Source organism: Pygocentrus nattereri, chromosome 12, assembly GCF_015220715.1.
Source record: "Pygocentrus nattereri isolate fPygNat1 chromosome 12, fPygNat1.pri, whole genome shotgun sequence".
In the NCBI taxonomy this organism is placed as follows: Eukaryota; Metazoa; Chordata; class Actinopteri; order Characiformes; family Serrasalmidae; genus Pygocentrus; species Pygocentrus nattereri.
Window position 1 is genome coordinate 40,625,676 of NC_051222.1, and position 25,000 is coordinate 40,650,675.

Sequence of the window (25,000 nt, forward strand, 5' to 3'; positions counted from 1 at the left end):
CATGGAATAAAGATTACCATAAAGTACCACACTGCCCTGAACTTCCTGTACCAACACCTCCAGACAGAGCAACACCACCTTCAGAAGAAAGCAGCAGGTCAGACACCCAGGAAGATGTTGAAGATCACGATTTCTCTTCATGTGCAGATGAGGAGCGGAAGCCATACTACCCTAACCAAAAAGACCTCAACGATCTGATCAGAGACCTTGGTCTCACCAAGTCCAACGTTGAGCTTCTGACATCAAGGCTCAAGCAATGGAACTTATTAGATGAAAGCGTCCAAGTCACAGGACAGAGGAAGCGTCACCAAGTTTTTTCTGTGGGGAAGAACAATGTAAAGTGGGAGCCACTGGTGGACCCACGAAAAGTGCTGATGCCACCACTACACATCAAGTTGGGGCTCATAAAACAATTTGTCAGGGCTCTAGATAAGGAGTCGAGAGCTTTCAATTACCTCCAAGATCTTTTCCCTAAGCTGTCTGAAGCAAAGATCAAAGCTGGTGTCTTTGTCGGACCACAAATCAAGAAGATCATAGAGTGCAGTGAATTTCCCAAGAAGCTGAATAGGAAGGAGAGAGCGGCTTGGAACAGTTTTGTCGCAGTGGTTCGCGGCTTCCTAGGCAATCATAAAGATGAAAACTATGTACAACTGGTCCAGACTCTGATAAAGAACTATGCTGCAATGGGCTGCAGGATGTCACTCAAAATCCATATCCTTGATGCTCATCTTGATAAGTTCAAAGAGAACATGGGAGCTTATTCAGAGGAGCAAGGCGAGCGCTTCCACCAGGACATTATGAACTTTGAATGCCGTTACCAAGGACAATATAACGAGAACATGATGGGCGACTATATTTGGGGATTGATTCGTGAATCTGATTTGCAGTATAGTCGTAAATCTCGGAAAACCACACACTTCTGAACAGTTTTTGGTAATCTGTGTAAATTTGCAATGCCTATAGTGTTCTTAGTCTGACTGTATAAATGAGAAGATGCAAAATCGTCTGTTTCTATAATAAAAATTCATAATTTTCGTTGCCGTGGTCACAAAAGCAAAGTTTATGATGAATGTAAGCAATTTTTAATTTGTTTTAGACATAAGCAATTGGAATATAACATTAAAAAGCTGGGAACAAAATTTGTGTTACATAGTGTTATCAGTTATAAACTCTCAGATTATCATCAAATTTTAATCTAAAACTGTCAAATTAATAATATATACTGTCAAATATCATTATCATTATTATTAATCTAAAACAGATTATCATCAAATTATTAATCTAAAAGTGTCAGATTAATAATATACACCATTAGATTATCATCAATATATTAACCTAAAACTGAGGCTGCAGGATTAAGAAAATATTCATTACGTATTATAATGTATTCAGTAACTAGTAAGAATAATTCAGTGATGAGTTGAATTATTATTATTAATAATAATAATAATAATAATTATTATTATTATTATTAATATTATTATGAATTACTCAGTGTTCATTACAAATGCTTCAGTAACTGATATTACTCAACAGAAACTATCCTATCATTGCACAGCAAACACAGAACACACGAAACGACCAGCGGCAACACGTCTGTAATAAATCATAACGTTGGCTGTAAAACTGCACCGAGGCTGGAGGATGGAAACTCAACTACACTGATTCTGAAACTATGGACAACGTTAGAGATCATCTAACACACATCTGAGGACAGATTCAACTTAGAAATGCCCAAATGATGATGATGATGATGATGATGAATAAACGATGCACTGAATTCTGTCCTGCAGAATCTGAACCAGATCAGAACAGAACTCAGGTCTGCTGGGAGGTCACAGGTTTACAGCCCTGTTATCGAGTTTGGTAAGAACTGAAGAAAAACAGCCCTATTTCACCATCACAGCCCTATTTCACCATCACAGCGCTATTTCACTATCACAGCCCTATTTCACCATCACAGCCCTATTTCACTATCACAGCTCTATTTCACTATCACAGCCCTATTTCACCATCACAGCCCTATTTCACTATCACAGCTCTATTTCACTATCACAGCCCTATTTCACCATCACAGCCCTATTTCACTATCACAGCTCTATTTCACCATCACAGCGCTATTTCACTATCACAGCCCTATTTCACCATCACAGCGCTATTTCACAATCACAGACCTATTTCACTAGTACAGCCCTATTTCACTATCACAGCGCTATTTCACAATCACAGACCTATTTCACTAGTACAGCCCTATTTCACTATCACAGCTCTATTTCACCATCACAGCGCTATTTCACAATCACAGACCTATTTCACTAGTACAGCCCTATTTCAACATCACAGCCCTATTTCACTATCACAGCCCTATTTCACAATCACAGCCCTATTTCACTAGTACAGCCCTATTTCACTATCACAGCTCTATTTCACTATCACAGCGCTATTTCACAATCACAGCCCTATTTCAACATCACAGCCCTATTTCACTATCACAGCCCTATTTCACAATCACAGCCCTATTTCAACATCACAGCCCTATTTCACTATTTCAACATCACAGCCCTATTTCACTATCACAGCCCTATTTCACAATCACAGCCCTATTTCAACATCACAGCCCTATTTCACTATCACAGCCCTATTTCACAATCACAGCCCTATTTCAAAATCACAGCCCTATTTCACCATCACAGCCCTATTTCAACATCACAGCCCTATTTCACTATCACAGCCGTATTTCAACATCACAGCCGTATTTTACCATCACAGCCCTATTTCACCATCATAGCCCTATTTCACCATCACAGCCCTATTTCACCATCATAGCCCTATTTCACCATCACAGCCCTATTTCACCATCATAGCCCTATTTCACTATCACAGCCCTATTTCACAATCACAGCCCTATTTCAACATCACAGCCCTATTTCACTATCACAGCCCTATTTCACAATCACAGCCCTATTTCAACATCACAGCCCTATTTCACTATCACAGCCCTATTTCACAATCACAGCCCTATTTCAACATCACAGCCCTATTTCACCATCACAGCCCTATTTCACCATCACAGCGCTATTTCACAATCACAGCCCTATTTCAACATCACAGCCCTATTTCACTATCACAGCCGTATTTCAACATCACAGCCGTATTTTACCATCACAGCCCTATTTCACCATCATAGCCCTATTTCACCATCACAGCCCTATTTCACCATCATAGCCCTATTTCACCATCACAGCCCTATTTCACCATCACAGCCCTATTTCACCATCATAGCCCTATTTCACCATCACAGCCGTATTTCAACATCACAGCCGTATTTTACCATCACAGCCCTATTTCACCATCATAGCCCTATTTCACCATCATAGCCCTATTTCACCATCATAGCCCTATTTCAACATCACAGCCCTATTTCACTATCACAGCCGTATTTCAACATCACAGCCGTATTTTACCATCACAGCCCTATTTCACCATCATAGCCCTATTTCACCATCACAGCCCTATTTCACCATCACAGCCCTATTTCACCATCATAGCCCTATTTCACCATCACAGCCCTATTTCACCATCATAGCCCTATTTCACCATCATAGCCCTATTTCACCATCACAGCCCTATTTCACCATCACAGCCCTATTTCACCATCACAGCCGTATTTCAACATCACAGCCGTATTTTACCATCACAGCCCTATTTCACCATCATAGCCCTATTTCACCATCACAGCCCTATTTCACCATCATAGCCCTATTTCACCATCATAGCCCTATTTCACCATCACAGCCCTATTTCACCATCATAGCCCTATTTCACCATCATAGCCCTATTTCACCATCATAGCCCTATTTCAACATCACAGCCCTATTTCACTATCACAGCCGTATTTCAACATCACAGCCGTATTTTACCATCACAGCCCTATTTCACCATCACAGCCCTATTTCACCATCACAGCCCTATTTCACCATCATAGCCCTATTTCACCATCACAGCCCTATTTCACCATCATAGCCCTATTTCACCATCATAGCCCTATTTCACCATCACAGCCCTATTTCACCATCATAGCCCTATTTCACTATCACAGCCCTATTTCACTATCACAGCCGTATTTCAGCCCTATTTCAGTAAAACATGCACATCACATCACAGCAAAAAAAAAAAGCAGCGCTAAATCAGCAAAACACACAACTAACCACACTCATGTCCTTACCTGGTACAGGACCTAACACCACATCCAGACGGACAGCATGAAAACATTTACAGTGAAGAGTACAGTAAACACACACACACACACACACACACACACCGTACAGAGGGGTTTATGATGTACAAATATACACAGAAGGGTCTATGGCATAAAAATATTTAGAGGAAGGTCTATGGTGTGTAAATACGTACAGTAGGGTCTGTAGTATGTGTAAATACGTACAGTAGGGTCTATAGTGTGTGTATACGTCCAGTAGGGTCTATATTGTGTGTAAGTACGTACAGTAGGGTCTGTAATGTGTGTAAATACGTACAGTAGGGTCTATAGTGTGTGTCAATACGTACAATAGGGTCTATAGTGTGTGTAAATACGTACAGTAGGGTCTATAGTGTGTGTATACGTACAGTAGGGTCTATAGTGTGTGTAAATACGTACAGTAGGGTCTATCGTGTGTGTATACGTACAGTAGGGTCTATAGTGTGTAAATATGTACAGTAGGGTCTGTAATGTGTGTAAATACATACAGTAGGGTCTGTAGTGTGTGTAAATACGTACAGTAGGGTCTGTAGTGTGCGTCAATACGTACAGTAGGGTCTGCAGTGTGTGTACATACGTACAGTAGGGTCTGTAGTGTGTGTAAATACGTACATTAGGGTCTATAGTGTGTGTAAATACGTACAGTAGGGTCTATAGTGTGTAAATACGTACAGTAGGGTCTATAGTGTGTGTAAATACGTACAGTAGGGTCTGTAGTGTGTGTAAATACGTCCATTAGGGTCTATAGTGTGTGTATACGTACAGTAGGGTCTATAGTGTGTGTAAATACGTACAGTAGGGTCTGTAGTGTGTAAATACGTACAGTAGGGTCTGTAGTGTGTGTATACGTACAGTAGGGTCTATAGTGTGTGTAAATACGTACAGTAGGGTCTATAGTGTGTGTATACGTACAGTAGGGACTATAGTGTGTGTATACGTACAGTAGGGTCTGTAGTGTGTGTAAATACATACAGTAGGGTCTGTAGTGTGTGTAAATACGTACAGTAGGGTCTATAGTGTGTGTATACATACAGTAGGGTCTATAGTGTGTGTAAATACGTACAGTAGGGTCTATAATGTGTGTAAATACGTACAGTAGGGTCTATAGTGTGTGTATACGTACAGTAGGGTCTATAGTGTGTGTAAATACGTACAGTAGGGTCTGCATTGTGTGTATAAATACGTACAGTAGGGTCTATAATGTGTGTAAATACGTATAGTAGGGTCTGTAGTGTGTGTAAATACGTACAGTAGGGTCTGTAGTGTGCGTCAATACGTACAGTAGGGTCTGCAGTGTGTGTACATACGTACAGTAGGGTCTATAGTGTGTGTAAATACGTACAGTAGGGTCTGTAGTGTGTGTAAATACGTACATTAGGGTCTATAGTGTGTGTATATGTACAGTAGGGTCTATAGTGTGTGTAAATACGTACAGTAGGGTCTGTAGTGTGTAAATACGTACAGTAGGGTCTGTAGTGTGTGTATACGTACAATAGGGTCTATAGTGTGTGTAAATACGTACAGTAGGGTCTATAGTGTGTGTATACGTACAGTAGGGTCTATAGTGTGTGTAAATACGTACAGTAGGGTCTATAGTGTGTGTATACGTACAGTAGGGTCTATAGTGTGTGTAAATACGTACAGTAGGGTCTATAGTGTGTGTATACATACAGTAGGGTCTATAGTGTGTGTAAATACGTACAGTAGGGTCTATAGTGTGTGTATACGTACAGTAGGGTCTATAGTGTGTGTAAATACGTACAGTAGGGTCTGCATTGTGTGTATAAATACGTACAGTAGGGTCTATAATGTGTGTAAATACGTATAGTAGGGTCTGTAGTGTGTGTAAATACGTACAGTAGGGTCTGTAGTGTGTGTATACATACAGTAGAGTCTATAGTGTGTGTATACGTACAGTAGGGTCTATAGTGTGTGTATACATACAGTAGGGTCTATAGTGTGTGTATACATACAGTAGGGTCTATAGTGTGTGTAAATACGTACAGTAGGGTCTATAATGTGTGTAAATACGTACAGTAGGGTCTATAGTGTGTGTATACGTACAGTAGGGTCTATAGTGTGTGTATACGTACAGTAGGGTCTATAATGTGTGTAAATACGTACAGTAGGATCTTTAGTGTGTGTAAATACGTACAGTAGGGTCTGTAGTGTGTGTAAATACGTACAGTAGGGTCTATAGTGTGTGTAAATACGTACAGTAGGGTCTGTAGTGTGTGTAAATACGTACAGTAGGGTCTATAGTGTGTGTAAATACGTACAGTAGGGTCTATGGCACTGCAGAAGTGGTTTAGTGATTCTACTATGCTCAGTGCTTGAGTGCTGTTGAGGGCAGTAAACGCAGTAACAGGTGCAGAGCAGCGGAAGCGTGGGGGCAGCCTACCCAGAAACACAAACAAAAAGACAAACAAACCAAATGTAAACAAACAAGCAAATAAACAATCTTATACAGCACAAATCTACCAGTATACACACTGGCTCTCTGTTTCCATTTTGAGAGATGATTATCATCTGTAGAAATTGGAGAAACAATCCTGTGATGTAAATTTCACTACAAAGTAGAAAGGGCTCACATTTCCCCTCCCAGTAAAACCATTAGCATATGATTACTCACAGCATTACTCGTCTTTTATAATGATAATTCTATTCTGCATAGACAGCATAGAACAGTGGTTCTCTGCATTCATTGGGTTTGAAACCAACACATTTTTCTGGACAATCTCCAGTTGATTTGCATATTCCCCCAGCATCCTGTGCCAGTCCCATTCTAGTCTATTGTACACACTGAAGGGCTAAATTAAGGAGAAGTCTTTAAAACATGAAGCCAGGATGCTTGAAGATCTGTAATTAACTATGATGTAACTCACAGTGTGGCGCTGAAGGCGGGGTTGAGCCCGTACAGCAGCTGCACATACAACTCGGTGACGTTGGAAGGGACGGAGAACTGGCTGAAGAGCTGCAGGTTCATGGGATCCACTGTAAAGATATCCAGCTGGAACAGTAAATAAATCATGTTGTGATTTTACAGTGAAATAAGCAAAATAAAGAAAAATAAAAACCGAGCTCTAAAATTCAAAACTACCCAAGAAAGGACATAAAAATAAAAAAAGGAATAAAAATAAATTCTGTAAACAAAACAAACAAAAAAAATGAACAAATGATAATATTTTAATCATCAGGTCAAAACAGTCCCTCCCTCACAGACCTGCAGCGTCAGTTATCAGCAGAATCAGAGTCTGGAACCCTTCATCCAACTGTAGTGCTATTCACATCATCTGGAAAGTAACTGACCTGTTTTGCCCAAAGGAAACATTCTTATCATTATTAGTAGAACTGTTACTGTACTCAGGAGACTGTACAACTGATGTGACCGTCACCTCACTGAGCCATTTCCCTGCCACTACACACCCTTTAACTGCTGCACTCTTTAACTTTAGACCTATACTCTGCACATTGTAAGCTTTACAGGTATGACTGTGTGTGTGTGTCTGAGTGTGTGATGGTAGGAATGCATGTTTTATTGTATTTTGTTATATTTTATATTTCTTTTATTTTATTCCCTACATGTGAACGTCTCTCTGATGCTGCGCTCTGTGAGCTCCTGTAACCAAAACCAAATTCCTTGTATGCGCAGCAGACCCGGCCAATAAACCTCGGTTCTGGTTCTGGTTGAGTTTTTTGGAGAGGACATGACCTAAATATGAATGGTATATATATATATATCTTTAGCCTCAAGGACACAGTGTCCACGATTTCCAAATGTTGATCCGTCGGACCGCAGGACACTTTTCCACTTCCCCTCAGTCCATTTTAAATGAGCTCAGGCCCAGAGAAGGTGGCAGCGTTTCTGGATCCAGTTTATATTTGGGTTCTTCTTTGTGTTTTAGAGTTTAACAGCGTTTGTGGATGCAGTGATGAACTGTGTTCACAGACGGTGGTTTTCAGAAGTGTTTCTGAGCCCATGCAGTGATTTCCACTACAGAATCATGTCTGTTTTTAATGCAGTGCTGCCTGAGGGCCCAAAGATCACGGCCAGCAGATACTGGTGTTCAGCCTCGTCCCTCACAGACAGAGATTTCTCCAGATTCTCTGAGTCTTTAATGATGTTCTGCACCGTAGACGATGAAAAGCAGAAGCTCTTTGCTGTTTTGCATTGAAAAACATTTGCCAGTGCAAAGTTTCACAGAGTGGTAAACCCCTCTGCATCTCTACTTCTATGAGACTCAGCCTCTCTGAGATGCTCTTATTGTACCCAATCATGTTACTGACCGAACTGGTTGTAAGAACTTCCACCAAGTGCTTTTTATAGCATTATAAATTGCTACCTGTCTTTTGTTGCCCTTTTCCAACTTTTCTCATATATTGTTTAGTACTATTTCCAATTAAATATAGGGTTTAAAGATTTGCACATCATTACATTCTGTTTTTATTTAAAGTTTGCACATCATCCCAACGTTTTTGAAAATGATTATATGTGTATACATGGCCACTCCCCTGCATCTTAAATCAGCAAGTGAGGCTGCATCCCTGTCCCTCATGGCCACATGTTGAGCAGTTAGATCCCAGTGTTTTGAATAAATGTGCCCAAAAGTCTGAAAGTCAGTGAGGAACATTAAGAATCTCCATATTTTCTGCAGTTCAGCACTTTTTAGTGTTTTAGTGTAAAATATGGTGATTTTCTGTGTGAACAGCTGTTCAGAGGCGAGTTTGCTGGTCATGGACTGCCGAATTTCTGAGCTCAGAATGAGCTGAAACAGTCACGACCGACACATTTGGTCCAGTTTGAGTAGTTATGATTGATTTAGAAATTCTAATCATTAGTTTTACTAAAATAATCACAGTTTAGGTTTAGAGTCACTCAGAGCAAAACGATTTTAGCCTGAAGTCCAAAATCAGTTAAAAGTCCAAAATGTGTTTCAGCTGGGACTCTGAACCACTTCAGTAGAATCATTTATATCTTTGCTGTCGGAAAGAAAACCATGTATCTCCATTTTTGTCATTTTTCTGTTGAATGGACCAATAGAAATGGCCTAAAATGACTTCCATTAAAGTTAAAGTCTGTTTTTTCCTTCTCTCCTGTAAAGTTACTGTTTTGGAGATAAAAGTATGAAAGTATGAATCTGGACAATAAGTGTGTCAGTGCCATTAATACATTATAATCATTGCAGCAAAGGCAAACAAACAGTGAAAATCACTAAGAATGATTTGTGAATCATGTCAATTGTGAACTGGTAAGAAAACACAACTTTGCTCCCAGACATCTCAGTAATCTTCCTTCCATTCTTCTCTTTTCTCTGATTATAGTTTTTCTGAGTATGCCTGTAATCTCGCCTAATTAACATGTATTTTTTTAAATCTCAAACAAACGTTAAAACGTCTGTTAAAGTCTAAAGTTTAAGGGAAGAACCCTGAAGGAACCGACGCTGTGTTAGTGTCAGACGGGAACTGTGAATGGATCTTCTCACCGCTGCACCTCCAAATGTCGCCATGTCATTCAAGCTTATGAAGGTGATGAAGACCCCAATGTAGTCCACGAACCAGGAGGTGGAGCTCAGCACCGGGTCTGAGGAGTTGTAGCACTTGGGGGTGGAGCCTACAGGAGCACAGACATCAATCAGATCCACATTCATTATGAGTCTCCTGATCACCGACACACATTTCTGAATAAAACCATCTACACGTGAATGGATTGATTACAGTTCAGAGACCGAAACTACAAGATGGAAGCTGATCTGAGCTTTGATAGCTAAGTTAGCATTGTAGCTAACTTTACACTGCTAGCTACTGTAGCATAGCTTCAGTTAGATTTGATTACATTGTTCCGTAGCTACAGTAGCATCATAGCCTACACCACCAGGTACGATCTGCTAACATTGATAGCTAGCTAAGTTAGCACTGTAGCCTACATTGACAGCTGGCATAGCTGATCTTACCCTAAAAGAATTTTCTGAAACTGCTAGCTAGCTCCCACTATAGCCTACAATGCTAATTACTGTAGCATAGCTGAGCTTACTTCAAGGAATATGCTAACATAGTTAGCTAGATAGCCAACACTGCTAAAATTACTCTAGAATTAGCCATCTTATAAATAGATGACATACTACAGAAATGCTGCTGTATACATGTCAAATAAATTATCACACAAATGAATTGAATTTAATTGCGGAATCAGAGAATCAGCGATATACCTGTACTCAGGTAAGCCTGGATGGTGTTGTAGACGTCCTGCATGGTGAAATCTACACTGCTGTAGTTATAGCTCCCCATCACTGAAACACTGAGGAGAAAACAGAGAGATTCTCACAGCTTTTTACAGGTGTCCCAGGTTGTTGTTAGTGTTTTACAATTTTTTAGAATTTTCACAACATGTAATGAAAAATTACAGCAATGAAAAATTCTCTAATCTGGTTCTGGTAAGGTCTATGCAGGGGAAGAGAGTCCGACTGATAGTTGAATCTCAGCTACAAGAGGAACAATGCGGGTTTTGCCCTGGTTGTGGAACATTGGACCAGCTTTTTATCCTCACCAGGGTCCTGGAGGGTGCGTGGGAGTTTGCCCTACCAGTCCACATGTGTTTTGTGGATTTGGAGAAGGCATTCGACTGCGTCCCTCGGCGATCCTGTGGAGAGAGCTCCAGGAGTACGGGGTGAGGGGCTTGTTGTTACGGGCCATTCAGTCCCTGTAGAAATGGAGCAGGAGCTTGGTTCATATAGCCGGCAGTAAGTCAGATTGGTTTCCAGTCAGGGTTGGACTCCGCCAGGGCTGTCTGTTGTCACCGATTCTGTTCATAACTTTTATGGACAGAATTTCTCTGAACAGCCAAGTGGTGGAGGGTGTCCGGTATGGTGGCCTCAGGATTTCATGTCTGCCTTTTGAGGATGATGTGGTTCTGTTGACGTCATCAGGCCAGGACCTCCAGCTCTCTCTGGACCCATTTGCAGCTGAGTGTGAAGCGGCTGGGATGAATATCAGCACCTCTAAATCTGAGACCATGGTCCTCAGTCGGAAAAGGGTGGAATGCTCTGTCCAGGTCGGGAGTGAATTCTTGCCCCAAGTGCAGGAGTTTAAATGTCTTGGATGGAACGAGAGGTTGACAGGCGGATTGGTACAGCGTCCCCAGTAATGCGGACCATAAACCGGTCCATCATGGTGAAGAGAGAGCAGAGCCAGAAGGCAAAGCTGTCAATTTACTGGTCAATCTATGTTCCGACTCTCATCTATGGTCACGAGCTTTGGGTAGTGACCGAAAGAATGAGATTGCGGATACAATCGGCCAAAATGAGCGTTCTCTGCAGGGTCGCCGGGCTCTCCCTTAGAGATAGGGCAAGAAGATCGGCGATTTGGGAAAAGCTCGGAGTAGAGCTGCTGCTCCTCCACGTTGAGAGAAGCCAGGTGAGGTGGTTCGGGCATCTGGTAAGGATGGCCTCTGGACGCCTCCCTTGGGAGGTGTTCCAGACATGTCAGACGAGGAGGAGACACCGGGGAAGACCCAGGACACGTTGGAGTGATTATATCTCTCAACTGTCTTGGGAACGCCTCGGTATCCCTCCGTAAGAGCTGGAGGAGGTGGTGGAGGAGAGGGAGGACTGGGCCTCTTTGCTTAGGCTGCTGCCCCCGCGACCCAGACCCGGATAAACGGTTGAGGATGGATGGATTCTGGTTAAACAAGGATTGCCTTCACATGCATTTAATAAACTGATCACTGCAGAAAATCAGATTTTGACAGTAACCTGATCAACATGTTTCCCTGCACTTGCGTAATCAGATAACGGGAAACTCCGGGTCTACATGAGTCAGACAGTAATCAGATTTCTACTTTACAACCAGCTGATAAAACACAGAAGGAGACGCGATGTGAACGTCATGTAAAACTCACCACAAATGCACCACTTTACTTTTAAATAAAACACATTGCACCACTTTAATTTTATCATCTGGAAGATGAAGAATATTTAAATCCTTAATTTCGCTCATTTATTGCCGGTACCGCAGTGTGTTTCCCCACATGCTCAGACTGAGAAATCGGAAAGAAATCAGAGTAAGAGCTTACACTGAGAAATCTGATCACTGAGCTAAAGTCCAGCCGCTTTATCTGATTTCTAGATCGGAGTTTGGTGTTTCCATCAGCGGTTGAATAATCGGACAACTGCAGAAATCTGATTAATCTGATAAATTTCGTGCATGGTTAGTTGTTTGAATATTTCTTGGACTGTAAGGAACTTTTTAAAGCTTCAGATACTAAAAAGTTGCACATTACGAGTTGCCTTGCAACATCATTCCTGTGCAAATTCAAAAATGCATACAGCAACTCAAACTACTAAAGTTACACGCCACACATTCAGTCATTCCACTAGATAATCAACGTACAACTTGCGGAAGGCAAGGCAGGAGGCGCCGCTAAGCTGGGTGGGGCTGATGAGCTGAGAGCTGAGGAGGGGTAGGTACTGAGCCAGCCTGACATTAAACCACTGATCCACCTCATCCTGAGACGACGCGCTGAGAGCACGAGACCAAACGCACCCCAACGTCTGTCTGCCTACAGCTGCAGATACAACTGGCTGCTGCACAGAGAAACAGAGAGAGATACAATGTAATTACTAAGAGTTATGGTCTATTAGGAGGTCACCTCATCTTCAAATAATCTAGGTCTGTGCTGCTACAGTGATGATGTCATCTGGTGCACTGATCATCTGGTAATTTGAGTATCTTTGTGTGGTTCTGAAAGGGGCACCAAGAATATTACTAGTAATTTCTCCTCTAACGCCGCTCTACTATCATCATTTCATTTTTTATCAATCTCTTATTGTTTTAACCATATATCTATATCGTATCTTTAATGAATTATTCAGTATCTGCTACGGATTATTCAGTATCTGCTATGAATTATTCAGTATCTGCTATGGATTATTCAGTATCTGCTAAGGATTATTCAGTATCTGCTATGGATTATTCATTATCTTTAATGAATTATTCAGTATCTGCTATGGATTATTCATTATCTTTAATGAATTATTCAGTATCTGCTATGGATTATTCAGTATCTGCTATGGATTATTCAGTATCTGCTATGGATTATTCATTATCTTTAATGAATTATTCAGTATCTGCTATGAATTATTCAGTATCTGCTATGAATTATTCAGTATCTGCTATGAATTATTCAGTATCTGCTATGGATTATTCATTATCTTTAATGAATTATTCAGTATCTGCTATGAATTATTCAGTATCTGCTATGGATTATTCAGTATCTGCTATGGATTACTCAGTATCTGCTATGAATTATTCAGTATCTGCTATGGATTATTCAGTACCTGCTATGAGTTATTCAGTATCTGCTATGCATTATTCAGTATCTGCTATGAATTATTCAGTATCTGCTATGAATTATTCAGTATCTGCTATGGATTATTCAGTACCTGCTATGAATTATTCAGTATCTGCTATGGATTACTCAGTATCTGCTATGGATTATTCAGTATCTGCTATGGATTATTCATTATCTTTAATGAATTATTCAGTATCTGCTATGGATTATTCATTATCTTTAATGAATTATTCAGTATCTGCTATGAATTATTCAGTATCTGCTATGAATTATTCAGTATCTGCTATGGATTATTCAGTATCTGCTATGGATTACTCAGTATCTGCTATGAATTATTCAGTATCTGCTATGGATTATTCAGTACCTGCTATGAGTTATTCAGTATCTGGTATGGATTATTCAGTATCTGCTATGAATTATTCAGTATCTGCTAGGAATTATTCAGTATCTGCTATGGATTATTCAGTATCTGCTATGAGTTATTCAGTATCTGCTATGAATTATTCAGTATCTGCTATGAATTATTCAGTATCTGCTATGGATTATTCAGTATCTGCTATGAATTATTCAGTATCTGCTATGAATTATTCAGTATCTGCTAGGAATTATTCAGCATCTACTATGAATTATTCAGTATCTGCTATGGATTATTCAGTATCTGCTATGAATTATTCAGTATCTGCTATGAATTATCCAGTATTGGATATGAATTATTCAGTATTTACGTTAATTATTCCATATCTGCTATCGTGTGCTCCTGTCTTACGTTCTGCAGGTACTCTGCTGTTCTCTGGTAGTTGGTGAAGATCGTGCAGAGCTGTGCCTGGATGTTGATGGTGCTGGTTTGACTGAGGAAGCTGTAGAGCTCAGCCGTAGAAATGGAGTTCAGCAGCTACACAACAGAGAAACAAAACACAATGATCAATAACTGACTCAACAACAATGAACTAAACCTGATTCTTTCTCCAGACCCTAAACGTTGTGTCTCAGACGCTGGAGTTCAGTCTCTCTGATAGACCCGATGATGTGGTTTCTGAGACTGTTTGACTCTCTGTTATCTACAAACTACAGTCATCAGAGCTAAAAACATGTTCTGTGATTTACAGATCAGTGCCACCTGCTGATGTTCAGAGCTCAAGCCTAGTGGGTCTCACTGGGCTGTGACTGGTTGAGCTGTTTGATTGACAGCTGATCTTACCTCTGGGAGGCGGTCAGGAGGCATGAGGGACAGGAAGTCAGGGAGCGTAAGGTACTGGAAACTCATGAAGGACGACAGCAGGAATGAGTAGAAACTGCCAGTACGATAGCAGCGCAGCGGCGCAGGGACTGCAGGACACAACAGAGAGACGGACACGGAGATGAACAATCAATGAATCTACAATAGATTAAGGTTTGGAAGCATGGATGGATGTTTTTTATTAATGAATGGAAAGATGGATGGATGGATGGATGGATGAGTACATGGATGGATGGATGGATGGATGGATGGATGGATGGATGGATGGATGGACGGATGAGTATATGGATGGATGGACAGACGGACAGTGAATGTTTATAAGTATGTAGACGGTACCTTGGAGTGTGGTGATGATCTGACTGTAGATGGTCTTCTGTGTCTCATTACTGAAACTGGAGTAGGCGGAATTCAGCAGCGCCACCCTGTGTTCAAACACATAAAGCCACTCATAACCGTAATCATATGAGACACATAGGGGCTGTATGATATCACTCTACATATAAATATGTGTAACTGAGTGTGGGGCAGTAGATCTTACGCCTGCTGGCTGATCTGGCAGGTTCTGTTCAGCACGATGCTGAAGTACTGAGGAACCTGAGCAGGTGTGATGGCTGATATGAATGGGGGCAGGTTGGCACTGATCCAAACCTGCACCTGAGCGTCCGGCACCGTGGGGTCTGTCAGGTTCGCCCTGTTCAATACCTGCTGCAGGAAAGCTTGCTGGACCTGGCCAGTAAGCTGCCCACCCTGAGACTGACACAAATATAATAAAACACTATTACAATACAACACCTATAAAAGACGTCCAGTCCATTAGAAAACACACTACACACAAAGATGCAACAGGTGGGAAATCCAACAGATCATTAGTGTGTTGGTTTGTTTAGTAACTGCTTAGCTTGTCGGTTTGTTTTCTAAAGATTTCAGGCATATCAAGTCATTTTTTTAAATGAAATTTTTCTGCATCTGCAATTAAATATACATTTATCTGCTATACATCACAGAGTTTACTGGGTTAAAATACAAAGTCAAATGATTCAATTATTATTAAGTCAAATATTCAGATTATATCATTTTTGTATGTCCTATATTTATCCTGCTTGTTGTCTTGTTTTGTGTTGTCCCTTGTAAGGTGCGTTTTAGCAGGACATATTCATGTGTTATATTTCATAGATTAATTTAACTTAGAGTTATGAATTATAAAGTAAAGTTATATTTTATGTGGTGAGTAAATATTTCATATATGTACTCATGGTATGGTATATGTTAGTATGGTATATTTTAGTATGGTATATGTTAGTATGGTATATTTTAGTATGGTATATGTTACTTTGGTGTATTTTAATGTAGTGTACTTTGGTATGGTATATGTTAGTATAGTGTATTTTAGTATGGTATATGTTTGTATGGCATGTTTTAGTATGGTATATGTTCATTTGTTGTATTTTAATGCAGTGTACTTTGGTATGGTATATTTTAGTATGGTATATTTTAGTATATGTTAGTATGGTGTATTTTAATGTAGTGTACTTTGGTATGGTATATGTTAGTATGGTATATTTTAGTATGGTATATGTTAGTATGGTGTATTTTAATGTAGTGTACTTTGGTATGGTATATGTTAGTATGGTGTATTTTAATATGGTATATGTTAGTATGGTGTATTTTAGTATGGTATATGTTAATTTGGTGTATTTTAATGTAGTGTACTTTGGTTTGGTATATGTTAGTATGGTATATTTTAGTATGGTATATGTTAGTATGGTGTATTTTAATGTAGTGTACTTTGGTATGGTATATGTTAGTATGGTATATTTTAGTATGGTATATGTTAGTATGGTGTATTTTAATGTAGTGTACTTTGGTATGGTATATGTTAGTATGGTGTATTTTAGTATGGTATATGTTAGTATGGTGTATTTTAATGTAGTGTACTTTGGTATGGTATATGTTTGTATGGTGCATTTTAGTATGGTATATGTTAATTTGGTGTATTTTAATGTAGTGTACTTTGGTTTGGTATATGTTAGTATGGTGTATTTTAGTATGGTATATGTTAGTATGGTGTATTTTAATGTAGTGTACTTTGGTATGGTATATGTTTGTATGGTGTATTTTAGTATGGTATATTTTAGTATGGTATATTTTAGTATGGTATATCTGAGTATGGTGTATTTTAATGTAGTGTATTTTAGTATGGTATATGTTAGTATGGAATATTTTAGTATGGTATATTTTAGTATGGTATATCTGAGTATGGTGTATTTTAATGTAGTGTATTTTAGTATGGTATATATGTTAGTATGGTATATTTTAGTATGGTATATGTTAGTATGTTACATTTCAGTATTGCATAATTTTGTACAGTATAAAATGGCAGTATGGTTAATTAAACTTACATTCAGTGCCGCAGACAGAGTGGAGAAAAACAGGTAAAGCTCAGAATCTTTGACATAGCTCATCAGCTGGTTCACCTGAGCAGGAGTGCTGAGCAGACCAGGTGAGCTGGCCACCTGAGCTAACTGACGCAGATTTAACCTGTCCAGAACATCCAGCTACACAACACAACACACAAACACATAATAAGCATATCAATTTATATCAATCACAAGTATATTATAGAAGAGCAGGAGCATCCAATAAATAAAATATAAGAAAATATGCATATGTATGAAAGCGATTCCACACCAGCTCGCCTATGATATGTCTGTTCACATCAGAGATTCAGGAAAAACACAAAAGTAATAATAACATTTTGATGGGAAAACACAAAGAAGAACCCAAATATAAACAGGACCCAGAAACGCTGCCACCTTCTCTAGGCCTGAGCTCATTTAAAATGGACTGAGGGGAAGTGGAAAAGTGTCCTGTGGGCCGACGAATCAACATTTCAAATTCTTTTGGAAATCATGGACACTGTGTCCTCCGGGCTGAAGACCACTCAGCTTGTTGAATGATATATACATGTTTTGGCAAAATATGCTGCCATCCAGATGACGTCTTTTTCAGGGAAGACCATGATTATTTCAGCAAGACAATGTCAACCCACCTTCTGCATGTATTACAGCAGCATTGTTCTGTATTAAAAGAGTCCAGGTGCTAAACTGACCTGCCTGCAGTCCAGACCCGTCACCACTGAAAACATTTGGTGCATTAGGAAATGAATAATACTGACCCTGAACTGATGAGCAGCTGAAATCTGAATGCTAGAACAGGAAAACAACACTTTCAAAACTAAAGCAGCATCTCCTCAGTTCCCAAACACTTACAGAGTGCTGTTAAAAGAAGAGGTGATGAAGCACAGCAGTAAACAGGCCCCCGTCCAAACTTTTTTGGAGCATGTTGTCGGCATAAAATTCAAAATGGGCAAATATTTTTCAAAAAACAATAAAATTTAGAATTGTTTTATTTTCATTAAAAATATGATTGCATCCTATTTTTATTTACATTCTGCACAGCGTCACAACCTTTTTGAAAAAAAATGAATTATTTAGTTATTAATTAATATGCCAGGTCGATTCAGATACACTAAAATTTAGACCCTGATGAATCAAACTTTATGAATGAAAAACTCTGCATGCTGCAGGCGAGACGGTGTGGAATGACCCTCATGTATGTATATTGTATGTATGTTGTACCGGCTTGAAGTTGGGGTTGAGCCTCTGAAGGTCGGTGAGAGACGCAAAGGCGGAGAAAGGTCCGAAATTCATGCTCAGCCAATCAGAGCTACTCATTCCAGCAGAACAGCCTAATAATAAATAAACACAAACAATAAACCCAATTAAAACTCCTGAAATAAACAAACTGTAAACAACTGTAAACATACACAATACTGCAACCTCTATGCCTCAACTTTGGAGAAACTAATGGCTGTTCTCAGAACAAAACCTTGTACCTTCACTTTTGGCGTTTTTCAGTTTTTTACTGTTGCCGTTCACGTTATGCATAACATTTATGATAAATGGAGCAAAAGAAACGGCTTAAAATTACTTCGAAAAAATTCTGGTTCCATCGAGTTACATTAAAAGTACAGTATGTTTTTTCCTTCTCCTGTAAAGTTACTATTTTGGAGATACGAGGTTTTGTTCCAACGGCAGTGATATCTAATATTTCCTGTTGAGATTGTTATAAGCTTAATTTGAGATTGTTTACCTTATTTTAAAACATTTTTACTTGCTTTAGGTATTTTTTTAAGTTAAATTCTCTCACTACATTGGCAGATCATTTTTGCTTGTTGTAAGAAATCAGCTTGAAACTAGCAAAATGATCTGCCAGGAGGTCATTCTTACCTGTGGCCATCAAACTCTATAACTCCTCCCTCAGTGTGTGATACTATGGTTCATCTGTGCAAACCTCAATACCAAACTGTACTGTCCATATGTGTAATAATAATAATAATAATAATAATGTAATTCATTTTTTAATCATGTGTGCAAACTGCTTTATACAGGATATTTAGTGACCCTTATTAGTCCCAAATGTGTACATATTTCAAATTTCTCTCTTCGTTTTAAATGATTAAAGTGTTTATATTTTCTTATAAATGGTTGCAACTGTAATAACTGCAGTTTCCCTCTGGGATTAATAAAACATTCTGGTTCTGAATCTGATTCTGAATCTGACAGTATAGTGGGATAGTTTTACTTAATAAAAACACTTAAAACTAATAAAACTGGTCTAGAAATGAACTAGATAATGTGATAATAAGTGCACAATCATCTCAAATATATAGACTAGATTTAAGATAGTTTCACTTGACAAGATACACATTTTTGTAGTGTGCAAATGAAATATATCACTGTTGTCAGAAGAAAATCTCGTATCTCCAAAATGGTAACTTTACAGGAGAAGGATAAAACCTACTTTCCTTTTAATGCAAGTCAATGGAACCAGACGTCTTTCCAAGTAATTTTGGGCCATTTCTATTGGTCCATTTGTCATGAAATTTTAATACAGTGTAAAGAGAAGCAGGTATTTTCAAATTCTGTCAAAAACTGAAAAACGTTAAAAATGGAGATACAAGGTTTTCTTCTGACAGCAGCAATAAGCGGAGAAGCTTCTGTAAAGTAACACCACTAGTAAAGTAAGTAAATAACTTATTTACTACGAGAACAACCTGAACTTAGAACAGAAATACAGTCACTCCAAACTCAAGGTCTGGGGTCAGCAAGCAGATGTTAAAGGGGCTTAAGCATCTTCTCATTGACTTCTAGTATCCATGTGCTTAGAGTTGATGGGTTTCTGTTCTGTAAGTTCCAGAGAGGCTGGAATATTCCATTAACAGCCACCCGGATCACTATCAGATGTTTACAGATGAAAGGCGTTAAATGCGTATCAGACCTCCAGTCTGGTTGAGGGAGAGGAAGACCTGGATGAAGTCGACCCAGATGATTGTGTCAGTGTTGCTGGACATGGCATCAAACTGCTGACTGAAAATCTTGACACTACAGCAAAAAAACACAAGAGCAATTGAATTTACATACAACTCAAATTTCACCAGAAATTGTTTCAGCTACTTTTCATCCGATTCAGAATTATTATGAGAAAATATCTAAAATGTCATTTTTACAATTTTTTTTTGTTTTCTAAATAGCTCAAAAAATGCTTCTACACATAAAAAAGAAGGAATATTAAATTTTACAATATAGACTTACTGAACGCTGCTTTGATCAATTTTAATCAGTTGTAATTTCTATAATCAGTGCGGTCAGATTTCACTCACGCGCTCTGGAAGGAGGCACAGCTTAAGCCCTTGCTGGCCAGGCAGGACAAGAAGTGAGGTGAGACGTAAGGTAAAAAGGGGCGGAGCCTCGTCTGGAGCCAGCGCTGAATAAACGAGCTGTTCCTGTAATTGGATGAGCTGAACGTGCTTAACGTCACTTCACCAATCATATCCAGCACAGCCACCAGGGGGCGGGACCAGGGCAGGGTCTACAGAGAACCGAGAGAGAACCGCAATGACGTCACTGCATGTCTGTTCTTGGAATAAGCTGGAATTTATTTTTATGAAAAGGGAAAATCAACATTACTCTGCATTTTATTTTTGCTAAAATTCACCTCAAAGTGCCGTTTTGAATGAAATCTTATTTTAATTCTGCATTAGTTTCATTTACATTTCAGATGACTGTTTTTTTATTAATGTAAATTTCATAAAACGTCTTATTTCGTTTTCTTATCCTGGTTTTTGTTTCACTCATTTAAAATTCACCCAATTTTCAAATAATTTCTTTTAAATCTAAAATTCCTCCTCACTCTCGTAAATAAAAAGATTTAAGAAGATGTAGCTCATATTTAAGACTAATTACTGTTTCTATCTCTGTTTGTCAAGCTGTTCATTTAAAATGTGACTGCGATTGAATTTGTTCCCCAAATCTTTGTAGCTTTTACAGTAAAATAATAAAAACAATAAAATAGAATATTATAGAGAATATATAGAAATAAAGTAAAGAATGTTTATTTGTTTGTGAGAGTTGTTTACCATGTTTGTAAACCGGTCGAGGGCGGGGCCGAGGATGGGGTTGACATTTGTGATGAAGAGCTTCCAGGTCTCATCTGACACAGTGTTGTTACCATGGAGATTACAGGACAACACCGTGACTAAGTCCGCCGGGGTCAAACCTGCCAACTACACACACACAGAGACACACACACACAGAGACACACACACACACACACAACATTTTATACATGCTCTTCTTTAAAAACAGTGTGTGTGAAAGACATTCTAATAAAATAAACACATCTGAACCAGCGTATTGCGCAATACTGCACGTCTTCGTGGGTTTACAGTGTAACGTTGTACCTCTGCTCAGATATACAGTGTAACGTTGTACCTCTGTTGAGATATATAGTGTAATGTTGTACCTCTGCTCAGATATACAGTGTAACGTTGTACCTCTGCTCAGATATACAGTGTATTGTTGTACCTCTGTTCAGATATACAGTGTATTGTTGTACCTCTGTTCAGATATACAGTGTAATGTTGTACCTCTGTTCAGATATACAGTGTATTGTTGTACCTCTGCTCAGATATACAGTGTAACGTTGTACCTCTGCTCAGATATACAGTGTAATGTTGTACCTCTGTTCAGATATACAGTGTATTGTTGTACCTCTGTTCAGATATACAGTGTAACGTTGTACCTCTGCTCAGATATACAGTGTAATGTTGTACCTCTGTTCAGATATACAGTGTATTGTTGTACCTCTGTTCAGATATACAGTGTAATGTTGTACCTCTGTTGAGATATATAGTGTAATGTTGTACCTCTGTTCAGATATACAGTGTAACGTTGTACCTCTGCTCAGATATACAGTGTAATGTTGTACCTCTGTTCAGATATACAGTGTATTGTTGTACCTCTGTTCAGATATACAGTGTAACGTTGTACCTCTGCTCAGATATACAGTGTAATGTTGTACCTCTGTTCAGATATACAGTGTATTGTTGTACCTCTGTTCAGATATACAGTGTAATGTTGTACCTCTGTTGAGATATATAGTGTAATGTTGTACCTCTGTTCAGATATACAGTGTAACGTTGTACCTCTGCTCAGATATACAGTGTAATGTTGTACCTCTGTTGAGATATACAGTGTAATGTTGTACCTCTGTTCAGATATACAGTGTATTGTTGCACCTCTGTTCAGATATACAGTGTAATGTTGTACCTCTGTTGAGATATATAGTGTAATGTTGTACCTCTTTTCAGATATACAGTGTAATGTTGTACCTCTGCTCAGATATACAGTGTAATGTTGTACCTCTGTTCAGATATACAGTGTAATGTTGTACCTCTGTTCAGATATACAGTGTAATGTTGTACCTCTGCTCAGATATACAGTGTTTTGTTGTACCTCTGCTCAGATATACAGTGTTTTGTTGTACCTCTGTTCAGATATACAGTGTACTGTTGTACCTCTGTTCAGATATACAGTGTAATGTTGTACCTCTGTTCAGATATACAGTGTATTGTTGTACCTCTGCTCAGATATACAGTGTAATGTTGTACCTCTGCTCAGATATACAGTGTATTGTTGTACCTCTGCTCAGATATACAGTGTATTGTTGTACCTCTGTTCAGATATACAGTGTAACGTTGTACCTCTGCTCAGATATACAGTGTAACGTTGTACCTCTGCTCAGATATACAGTGTATTGTTGTACCTCTGCTCAGATATACAGTGTAATGTTGTACTTCTGTTCAGATATATAGTGTAATGTACTTCTGCTCAGATATACAGTGTAATGTTGTACCTCTGCTCATATATACAGTGTAATGTTGTACCTCTGTTCAGATATACAGTGTATTGTTGTACCTCTGCTCAGATATACAGTGTATTGTTGTACCTCTGCTCAGATATACAGTGTAATGTTGTACCTCTGTTCAGATATATAGTGTAATGTACTTCTGCTCAGATATACAGTGTAACGTTGTACCTCTGCTCAGATATACAGTGTAATGTTGTACCTCTGCTCAGATATACAGTGTAATGTTGTACCTCTGTTCAGATTTATAGTGTAATGTACTTCTGCTCAGATATACAGTGTAACGTTGTACCTCTGCTCAGATATACAGTGTAATGTTGTACCTCTGTTCAGATATATAGTGTAATGTACTTCTGCTCAGATATACAGTGTATTGTTGTACCTCTGTTGAGATATACAGTGTAATACAGTGTTGTACCTCTGCACAGGCGTATTGTGTAATAGTGAAGCTGCACAGCTGACTGCTGTTACGTGGATCCAGCAGGTAGTTCATCAGCGCAGAACTTCAAAGCAGAATAAATTAAAAATGACATTAATACATGAATGGTACTGCAGATACTTCTCACACTGCAGAACACCAACTTACAAACATGGTTGGGATTATGACTATATAGTTTCTATTATGATTATATAGTTTCTATTAAAGGGGACCTTTATTATGCTTTTCCAGTCATTTTTCTTCCCATTAATGTGTTTTACCTCATTGCTCACCAGCCTTCTGGACCGGTTTGACCGCCATGCAGCTTCTCACTGTACAATGCTGTGCAGACCTCACCCTCATGAACTGACTCTTCTGCTGCTGCTGTGTAACTCACACTATCCAGTGAACTGCTGCTCTGCCTGGTTTTCCCCATTTTGCATTCTAATATTTTATTCTAATGCTGTTTGCAGTGCTTTGTGGTGCAGAGGAGGACGGGTTCCCCTTCCGAGCCTTGGTTCCCCTCAAGGTTTCCTCTTCCTGCTCTGAGGGAGTTTTTCCTTGCCACTGTCTCCATTGGCGACACTCATGGGCCTCGGACCTGAATTGTTCTGTAAAGCTGCTTTGTGACGACACCTGCTGTGACAGGTGCCATATAAATAAACCTTAACTTTTTATTTTTTTATGCATGTAAATGTTCTGCAGAGCTCCAAAGCTCAGCGCTCCCTCCAGAGGGAGAACCTCTCTCCCATAGCACCTACTTTTCTCAGCTGCTGAAACGCCTCGTCGTAATTCCAGCACTTTTCTTTTGTTACAGGACGACATCATCTCATAACACAGTGCTTACTGCCCACCTCCCGGCGAGCTCGGCCCCCTCACGCAGTGCACAGGGGCTACTGGAGGAGGAAGAATGTGTTCAGTGCTGTAACATGTGGAGAGATGCTGACCGGACTTTTCACTCTGTATCAAACTGATCCAGCAGAACCGATGCCACTGCAGAACCAGCCAGAGCAGAGCTACAGCTGCTCAGGAGAGAAGGTTGTGTTTGCAGACTGCAAGACAGGGGCGGAACCCAGAGGGGAGAACCACTCTGGAAGATGTCCGATCAGAACAGAGTGGGCAAGCTGACCAATCAGAGCACACTGGACTCATTGGGAGGCGGGGCTTAAAGACACAGGAGCTTTAACAGAGCGTAAGAGGGTGAACAGATATGAACAGTCTGAGGAGAATAAGGTGCTTAAGGGACATTGAAGCTGTAAATCTGTTCCACTGGAGCAATAATAAAATCATGAATACTGAAAAAGAGCATAACAGGTCCCCTTTAAGTGTTGATAATAACATCAGATGGTCACAGAGTTACAGAGTTAATACAGTGCTTTCATAAGTGAATGCAGGTTGGTGAGCGGTGCAGTAAGCATACCTGTTAACGCCGCTACACACTGCGCTCTCTGAGAGGGAGGAAATAAAGACTGT

At 39.4% G+C, this 25,000-nt stretch overlaps 1 protein-coding gene across 1 annotated transcript in view; it reads right to left on the reverse strand.

Annotated features, from left to right (window-relative positions):
* The window catches only part of mslnb (mesothelin b), a 137,272-nt gene that overhangs the window by 34,710 nt on the left and 77,562 nt on the right, over positions 1 to 25,000 (reverse strand). Inside the window, exons 66-81 of the mRNA XM_037543174.1 lie at positions 24,948 to 24,975; positions 23,528 to 23,612; positions 21,320 to 21,466; positions 20,564 to 20,772; positions 20,182 to 20,285; positions 18,480 to 18,589; positions 17,241 to 17,396; positions 15,380 to 15,594; positions 15,178 to 15,263; positions 14,803 to 14,930; positions 14,371 to 14,496; positions 12,644 to 12,837; positions 10,465 to 10,553; positions 9,742 to 9,869; positions 7,144 to 7,268; positions 6,538 to 6,655 (exon numbers count right to left, since the gene is read on the reverse strand). Coding sequence (XP_037399071.1) covers positions 6,538 to 6,655; positions 7,144 to 7,268; positions 9,742 to 9,869; positions 10,465 to 10,553; positions 12,644 to 12,837; positions 14,371 to 14,496; positions 14,803 to 14,930; positions 15,178 to 15,263; positions 15,380 to 15,594; positions 17,241 to 17,396; positions 18,480 to 18,589; positions 20,182 to 20,285; positions 20,564 to 20,772; positions 21,320 to 21,466; positions 23,528 to 23,612; positions 24,948 to 24,975 — 2,048 coding nt within the window. The remainder of the gene's footprint in view (positions 1 to 6,537; positions 6,656 to 7,143; positions 7,269 to 9,741; positions 9,870 to 10,464; positions 10,554 to 12,643; positions 12,838 to 14,370; positions 14,497 to 14,802; positions 14,931 to 15,177; positions 15,264 to 15,379; positions 15,595 to 17,240; positions 17,397 to 18,479; positions 18,590 to 20,181; positions 20,286 to 20,563; positions 20,773 to 21,319; positions 21,467 to 23,527; positions 23,613 to 24,947; positions 24,976 to 25,000) is intronic.